The 9,095-nt window shown below is 50.5% G+C and overlaps 1 protein-coding gene across 1 annotated transcript; it reads right to left on the bottom strand.

The window, feature by feature from the left end:
• Positions 1-209: 209 nt before the first annotated feature.
• LOC122153599 (olfactory receptor 14C36-like) lies at positions 210-1,145 on the bottom strand. Its single transcript, XM_042794001.1, has one exon. The coding sequence runs from the start codon at positions 1,143-1,145 to the stop codon at positions 210-212; it is 936 nt and encodes a 311-aa protein (XP_042649935.1).
• Between the last annotated feature and the right edge of the window lie 7,950 nt (positions 1,146-9,095).

The raw sequence follows: 9,095 nt of genomic DNA, 5'->3' as shown, positions 1-9,095 counted from the left end.
CCAGACACATGTAGAAAGGGCTCTGGGTCAGAGAGGCTGGTTCATGTCTCTGAGGAAGAGGAGTGGATGCAGACAGTTTGGAAGAAACAAGATTTTCACAGACAAAATGCTGAATACAAAGAAGTATTCAGAGAAAAATTTGAAATTATTTTGAGGAGACAAGGTTTTAAATAAGTGTTGCAAACGTCTTCTGAAGAGACATGGGCAGCTCATTCCTGATGAAAGCCAATTGACTGAATCAGTTTCTTGAGTGCATCCTTGATGTCCTGGTTCCTCATGCTGTAGATGAGGGGGTTCACTGCTGGAGGCACCACCGAGTACAGAACGGACACCACCAGGTCCAGGGATGGGGAGGAGATGGAGGGGGGTTTCAGGTAAGCAAAAAATGAAGTGCTGATTAACAGGAAGACCACGGTCAGGTGAGGGAGGCATGTAGAAAAAGATTTGTGCTGTCCCTGCTTAGAAGGGATCCTCAGCACGGCCCTGAAGATCTCCACATAAGACAGCACTATGAAAACAAAACATCCAAGTGCTAAACAGGCACTAAACACAAGAAGCTCAGCTTCCCTGTGGTAGGAGTCAGAGCAGGAGAGCTTGAGGATCTTGGGGATTTCACAGAAGAACTGGTCCACAGCATTGCCTCTGCAGAGTGGTAGGGAAAATGTGTTGGCAGTGTGCAGGAGAGAATAGAGCAACCCAGTGCCCCAGGCAGCTGCTGCCATGTGGACACAAGCTCTGCTGCCCAGGAGGGTCCCGTAGTGCAGGGGTTGGCAGATGGCAACGTAGCGGTCATAGGCCATGATGGTGAGAAGAGAAAACTCTGCTGCAATGAAGAAAATAAATAAAAAGATCTGGGCAGCACATCCTGCATAGGAGATGCCCCTGGTGTCCCAGAGGGAATTGGCCATGGCTTTGGGGAGAATGGTGGAGATGGAGCCGAGGTCGAGGAGGGAGAGGTTGAGGAGGAAGAAGTACATGGGGGTGTGGAGATGGTGGTCGCAGGCGATGGTGGTGATGATGAGGCCGTTTCCCAGGAGGGTAGACAGGTAGATGCCCAGGAAGAGCCAGAAGTGCAGGAGCTGCAGCTCCCGTCTGTCTGCAAATGCCAGGAGGAGGAAGTGGGTGATGGAGCTGCTGTTGGACATTTGCTCGCTGCAGGCAGGGAAGTTGAACTAGAAGACATTGACAAGTTAGGGCAGACTTGTTTTATTCAATCTTATGCTGTTTCCCAAAAAGTCTCCTCAAAATTATTTCTCTTTCTTTGGGGAAAATATATTCCATTCCTTATTATGAGCTCAGATTTGTGATGTTGCTGAGGAGACATTATTTGAAGGGGCAGAAATTCTCATCTTTCACAAAAAATGGCTCCTTCCTCCCTAGTACAGAGTCCAGAAAATACTGGAGGAAGTGCTGGCTCTCTGCTCCCTCGAGTTGTTTTCTGCTAGAAGCCATTTCTGTGTCCCCATGTCACTGCCCTGACAGTGTTTCCAGCCCCCCCACCCCACACTCTGTGTGCTCAGCTCTGCCCTGCAGACCCCTACTGGCAATAAGGCACTGCCCAGGCGCATTCCCTACTTCCAGATTCAAAGGAGAACAGAAGGAAAAACCAGAACCTTCAAAGGTGACGCTGTTGTGTATGTAAGTAGAGGAGTGGGTGAATACACTTTATGAAGTTTCTGAAAATCCGCTGATCCCCCAGTTTAACAGTTCAGAGGTCTCAGTGACATATTAAAATTTCACAACCTCTTTCTACTTTTTCTTAGAAGAAACATGAGATCATAGAGCCTAGAAAAGACCACATTTTTAAGGTGGTCCCTGCTTTGAACTTCCTCCTGAAATGCCAATGTCCTAGACGTAATCTGGAGCTGTGAGCATCCGTGATCCAAGCAGTAGCCTCTGGAGAGCAGAAGGACCCTGCCCTGGTGGGGGTCTCTCCTTCTCCCCACAGTGCCATGGGGAGCTCCCCGGGCAGGCTGAGTGCTGACCCTGGCAGGCGGCAGAGTCCCTGCCCCAGCACACAGCCCCCTGGGGTGCAGGGACCCTGCTGGGAAGGACAGCCCTGGGCACCCCTGCCTGCACACCCGGCTGCACACCCCTGCAGTCGGCCCCGCCAGAAGGCAGCCCTCATGCCCTGGCCCTCGCAGGGGGCACCAGGGAAGCCCTGCTTGGGAGCAGCTACTCCTCCTCCTCCTCCTCCTCCTCCTCTAGGCAGGAGGCAGATTCCTGGCGGCTCTGCCGCCTTCCCCAGATCCCTCCCCGAGCTGCAGCTGCATTGCCCTGCACCCCCAGACTTACTGTGGCCAGGGCCCTGACGCTTTCTCCTCCTCGGAGCTCTCAGCAGCCTCCCAGCCCAGGCTGCCTTGAAGCTGTGTGTGCCTCGCTGCTCTGCCCTGGGTGCCTGCAGGCAGTGCCCTCAGCCCTGCTGCGCTTTGCAGAGGAGCTGCTCCTGGGCAGAGCTGTCTCTCTGCAGCGCTGCCCACTTGCCAGGAGCTCCCTCCGGCCCAGGAGCCCGGCCCAGCTCAGAACCACAGCAACAGCCCAAGGCACTTTAATGACCCCTCAGGAGGGTTTGGTGCCAACTCCATCAACCTCAGGCACTGAGAGGTAGGTGATGAAACGTTTCAAGGAGTCAGTATCAGATACAAACTCCAAAGTTTCCTGCACTGTTAATTGCTCCCACTGAGGACGCTATTGACAAAAACTCCCCAGGGGCTGGTTACAGCAGAAAACTGGAGAAAATTATGACCGGTAGACAAATGCCATTGAAAGGAAGAGATTCTGTGTGAACATGGATGTGTTATGTTAAGAGAAAGGACAAATTGCTGACCTCCAGCCCCTGGGATGGGAGATCCTGTCCCTCTCACATTGCTCAGGACTCTTCCTGGGGTAGTATTCTATGGGGATGAGCAATGCCAAGAGCATGACTACTGTACAATACCTCCCAAGCTCCCAGGGTGGGAAGGGCTGGCAATGAGACTCGACTGCTGTACGGATCAGGTGGGATGTCAGCAGAGAGAAGGTGTCTGAAGAAGGCCTCATCTACATCCTCTTCCTGATCAGGAGATCTGTAGCAGACATCCACCCACCGCAGTGGTGCCCATGATGTTCTCCCCTCTCCTGTTGACCCCTCAGCTCCCAGATGACTCATTGTCCATCCCCAGGCAGAGCTAAATGCGTTCCTGCAGCTCCCTCCCAAAGGGCTGCTTCCCCTCTGGGTCCAGACCCACAGCTTTATCAGTACCAGACCCCCAAGAAGCCACAGTTCCTCCAGGAGGGGTATTGGCAGTGCCCTGCAACTCCTCGTACTGTTCTCTTGTGAGAGACGCCCCAGTCAAGATGAACCAGCTGCATGCAAGCATTAAAAGCAATACAGTGAGGTGCAAGCCATGCAGGCGGGTTTTGGAGCACATTTGGAACATCTGCCTGATAAGGGTGACTGAGAAACCCGTGAGGTGAAGTGCCCTGTGGGACTTCATCTTTACAAAGAAGAGCTGGCCAGGGATGTAACACTCAGGGATGAGAAGGTATAGTTGAGGCTCCTGAAAAAATGGCACCCTTAGATTTTTCCTCTTGTTTCCTCTCCTATTTTGCTTTTTAATTCTTATTTTTCCCTCTGACAGCGAGAATGTTTTATCAGACTGGTTTTCAGCAAGAAAGTTGTCACTGACTGAGGAAGATTCTTTATAATTTTTCTGTTCTACCTGGCAAAGGTCAACCGTGGATGGAAAGACATGCTTAAAAACAGAACAATTTTAAAAACAGCATGTTTTTCTTTTCTCTGTTGGGCTTTGGTGTTCCTTGGTAATCAAACCCTTTCCAGGGAATAAATCTTCCCTCTTTTCTAACTCTCCTGCTTGCCTTTACTTCCCACACACTTCTGCATTTGTCAACGTCTTCATGCTGCCTTCTCCCTGTTTCTGTCCTAATCAAAAGGCTAAAGCCACTTCACTGACGTGTTTTCCCTTTCACTACAATACATTTTTGATCAGCCTAAAATACATGTTTAAATAAGCTACAGTAAAAACAAGTGAGAAATCCCTATTTTTTCTCCATTGACTGTGAAGTGACTCTTGGGGAAAGAGCTCAAATACAAGAACTTACATACAGTTTACAGTGGATTCCTACTCTAGCCCCCATACTACGTTTGCTCTTAGTGCATAAAATGCCTTCTTGCGCTAGGCTAATTCTTCCCTCCTCTCTTTTGTTCTCCTTTCAATCTTTGTATGAATCTCTTATCCTTCTACACTGTTTTGTTCTGTCTCATCATCTTTTAACTTCCTGAAGCTCTTTCCCATGATGACCATCTGCCCTCACTTATTGCAGCTCGGATGCTGAGATGTTGAACCATACGACCGTCACAGAGTTCCTTCTCTTTGGCTACTCCTCCCTCTAACATCAGGAACACCTAATGGCAATTACTCTCCTGGCTTTGTGTCTGGTGATCTTAGGGGGAAACTTGCTGATTGTTTCCCTCATCCTCGCTGAAAGAGACCTCTACGGGCCCAGGTACCTTTTCCTCTGTAACCTCTCCTGTCTGGAGATCTTCATCACGACATCCGTCATATCCAAAGCCAGAGGAAACTTGCTGATGGGCAGCAAAGCCACTTCCTATCCAAGCTGCTGAACTCAGTGCTACTTCTACTCTCCTCTGGGCTACCTCGAGTTTGTCCTTCTGGCTGTCATGTCCTATGACTGTTCTATGGCCTTGTGTCACCCTCTTCAGTACTCCATGCTCATGAGCAGTCACCTTTGTTTTCAGCTACCATTGGGCTTGTGGACTTCGGGATTCCTAGCCACCATTGCCTCCACTGTCCTGGCTGCCAGGGTGCCCTTCTGCAATGCCAGTCGTGTGGACCACGTCTTCTGTGACAGTGTGCTTTTGATCAAGCTGTCCTGTGCAGAAACACTGATTGTTGAGCTGATCACCTTCATGGCCTCATCTATTATGCTCCTTGGCTCACTGGGCATGACAGCAACATCCTACCTTTACACCATTAACACCATCCTTACATTGCCCTCAGGTTTCTCGTGGCTGTAGACATTCTCTCAGGTATCGCCTGCCTCCAGCACTGCTGGGGTGGCTGAGCAGGGGCCTCTGCAGCACAGTAGCACATGGTGTCCTCTCGTGTGCTAGCTGCCAGGTCCCTTCTGCCTGGCCAGCAGTGGGGAGACAGCTGCTTGGAGGTCTTAAAAGCCATTGCAACACTGTACCCAACAAGGTGGAAGATAGGAGCTCTTTCAGTGTTTTCTTACAAGGAAAAGTCTTCTCGTCATCATTTGTAGTGACTGAAAAAGAGGGCGCTCCCATGGGAATTGTCCATGGGTCTACTCAAGTTTACTGTTATGTTGATCTCCAGCTCCTCAATATGCAACGGTCGTCCGGTCAGGATAACCTCACACCCTGCTAGAGAACATGGACCTCTGCTAGAATGCCTCGTTCAAAGGGAGAGCAGAAGGTAATCCCTGACCTGACATGGGGGAATGCTCTCCTGGAAGAGTTTTTCACAAGAAGACAGGGCGGGACTGGTGGAAGATGTGGAGGGCAGCTTTGACTACAGTGTGAGTGAAGTTGGTGGGGTTGAAAACCCTGAGGGAATTGAGCACAACAAATCATAGCCATGCTGAACAGAGAAGAAGGATCACCTCCCCCAACTTGCTGGCAGTGCTCCTCCGAATGCAGCCCAGGATGTCGTTGGCCTTCCTTACTGCAAAAGTGCAAAGCCGGGAGAGGAGAAGGTGATGAGAAGACCTAATAACAGCCTTCCTGTATGTTCTTGATATCAGCAAGAGAATGGAGCCAGGCTCTTCACTGTTGAGCCTGATGGGAGGATGAGGGCCAATGGACATCAACTGAAACAAGGGAGGAAAAACTTTCTCCCCATCAAGGCGGTCATGCACAGGAGCAGATTTCCCAGAGAGCTTCTGTCATCTCCATTCTTGCAGCTTTTGAAGCTCAAAGTGAATAAAGTCCTGAGCAACATGTTCTGAGCCCATAGGTGACCCTGCTTTGAGCAAGATTTTGGCCTAGGAATCCCTTGATGTTGTTGCCAGCATAAATGATTCAGCATTTCCTTCCACCACACATCTTGCCTTCATGATGGGAAGGGAAGCATTCAGGTTCCTGGTAACAACTGAAGGAAGCCACAACATTTGATCAGGTGATCTGTGGCTTCCTTGTCCCTCTCCAGGCATTGTTGCGCAAATGCAGGGATGCTTGGCTGGTACCCTGAAACAGCCCTGATCATTTCCTGTGGTTCACCTTTTCTTTTTTCCCTCTTTGCCCTCCCTGAGTTACTTCCCCTTGACCATCCCTGCACCCTCCCATGAAAATCGCCCACCTTCCTCTTCCCTCACAGCTCTTTTGGTGTTTCTGAGCTGATCACCAGGGAAATTCCTAAATTGGTCAGCCATATCACTGAACACAGAAGCCTCCTTTTCTTGTCTGTAGTGTCCTACAATTCCTCATGCTTATCTTGTCTGAGGCATCACATGTCAGGGAGAGCCACGTATATGCACATATTAAAATCTGGCCCAGTGGAAATTCACTCATGGGGGACCTTGAGAATCTCTGGGATTTGGGAATAGAAACCTCATGAAGTTTTACAAGTCGAAGTGGCCAGTCCTTTACTGGGGAGAGAATAACCCCATACAGGAGGGCAGGCTGGGACCTGACCAGCCCAGGACTGACCATTGTGAGAAGAGCCTGGGCATTACAAGGGATGCCATGTGAGCCAGCGGGGCATGATCAGCATGAATAAGGCCAAGTGTAGACAGGGTGAAGTAGGAGGAGTGTGGCCAACCAGACAAGGGAATTATCATGCCCCTTGACTCAGCACTGGTGTGGCCACATCTGGACTAGTGTGTCTGAGGGTGGGGCTCCCTGTTCTGGAGGAATGGAGGGGAAAATGGAAAAGGCCCTAAGGAGATCTGTGAGGATGGAATTTGGTGCCTGTGTGGAGAGGCTGAGGGACGTGGGGTTCCTTAGCCTGGTAAAGTGGAGGCTCAGAGCACTGTAGCAGATGCCTGCAGCTTGAAGGATGGTTTTAGAGATGATGGAGCTTTTCTTGGTAGTGGGAAGAGAAGGAAAGCTCCACAAAGTGTGTTGCCTTTTGGAGGCGTGGCGACCTGTTTCAGGAACGGCACGGTGACCAACCCCAGGCTGCTCGGGCCATCAGCTCACAGACACCAATGTGGTGGATGGCAAATGGCATTTATTGCTGTGTGGCACAACCTTATATAGCTTGGGTTTACAACGTCACTTCTGTCTGCTTACATCACAAGTCAAATGTTATTGTCTGTCCGGAGAGTGGTCCTACCTTTCCGTACAGCGCGACATCTTCTGACTGCCAAGCCTTAACTACCTACATTTCCCTCCCCTCTATGCTTAACTAAATTGGCTAAACTGTAAAAACTTTAAAGAGTATATATCAAATCTCGAACAGAATACATAAGGCACACTGAACAAGTGGTAACGGGGGGGTAACTGGGAATCATGGGGTGTAACTTGGGGTAACCAGGAATAACTGGGACATCATAACATAACCAACAAGAACTCATAAGATTTGGGTTTGGCTGATTCTGCAGCCGGAAGGTAGGGAACTCCCAGGTGCGGACACAGTGCTTGCCGCCTTGTCGTCTTCTCTTACCACCGGGGCATACGGGTTACGGGAGTGTCCGATAATCCGGTCCTGTGGACAAAAACTCACAATTTTCATTAGTTTTATTCTGGAGGTCCGGTTTAATGGACTTAAGCAGACACCACTTAACTTTACCATCTTTTGGGCAACTGCTTGACCCACACTGGGTCGGACGACTTCCATGTAAGTGGGTGTGCGGCAGTGGCCCTCATGATAAATTTGTCACCCTGGCTTTTAATAGGGATAAAGCGTCCCTTCCCAACAGGGGTGGGACTCCTGACATGACATGTGGGAAGAGGGTAATAGTTTTCTCCAGTCCTTTTTCAGTGTGAAGCGTTATTGCTACCAATTGAGCACTCTTTCGAGCTCGGGTTAGTCCTCCAACTCCACCCACCATGGGGGCATCTTCCAATTTCCAATGTGGGGGCCAATTTGTCTCAGGGATAACTGTAACATCTGCTCCGGTGTCGATCAATAAGGGAACTCTAATGGTGGTATCATTTGAGGTATTATAAAGGGAACAGATCCCCCACACCACTGGTGGATTATCACATTTTACCGCCAGGGCCACCCAGGGGTCTCGCCCCCAAGGGATGGTCTTTGCTGCCTCTGAGATAGGGACAGATCCGGCTGGACTGTCGGTTGAACCATAAAGATGGTCACTTCTTGAGGGGGCGGTGGGTTCGGGAGCACCTTGCCCCCTTCGGGGTTGGCATAGTTGGGCCGCCTCATGTCCCAAGTGGGAGAGGGCCGTGCACGGCCCAGGTGCCCTCTCCCCCTCCCGTTTCCCTGAGTTTTAGAACTGCATTCCTTGGCAAAATGCCCTTTCTTTCCGCAGGCCCAACACGGTCCTCTTGGCTGGTTTTGGCGCGAAGGGAGTGCTGTTGGCGGGTCCCCCAATCGAGGGCAATTCACTACGACGTGACCCGCCTGGCCACATTTAAAACATGCCATCACATTACCTATTGCAGTGCGAACAGCCACCTGGATCGGGGCTAGATGCTTTTCATTCATGACATGCTTAATCATGTTCGCGATGCTTGACCCCGCCGGCAGTGATCGCAGGATTTCTTTGGTTGCTGAATTACACTGCTGGCATAAGCATTCTGCTACAACTGGACCTTTTTCCTCCGTGGGCAGGGCCGAAGAGTCGACCATTGTCTGGAGACGATCCACAAATTGTGTAAAGCTCTCACTTTCATTTTGCTTTATTGTGGCCCATGGCGATGGTTTGGCGATAACTCTAGAGGCTGTGAGAATGGCTTCTCTGGCCGCATGAGTAGTTGCCATAACTTCATGGGCCCGCAGGCCTTGGGCTTGTGCCTGGGGGGTAATCATTGTCGGGTCTGTACCCATTAGCCGCTGTAGGCTGGAGCCATGTAGCGGGTGGTCCGCCCCGGCTACTTGGGCCAATTGCCTCACACAGTTGTCCTCCCATTCTTGTTTAAAAACGATCAT

Source organism: Tyto alba, unplaced genomic scaffold (assembly GCF_018691265.1).
Source record: "Tyto alba isolate M040663 unplaced genomic scaffold, T.alba_DEE_v4.0 Super-Scaffold_200000175, whole genome shotgun sequence".
NCBI lineage: Eukaryota > Metazoa > Chordata > Aves > Strigiformes > Tytonidae > Tyto > Tyto alba.
This window is presented reverse-complemented; position numbering and strand designations above follow the sequence as displayed.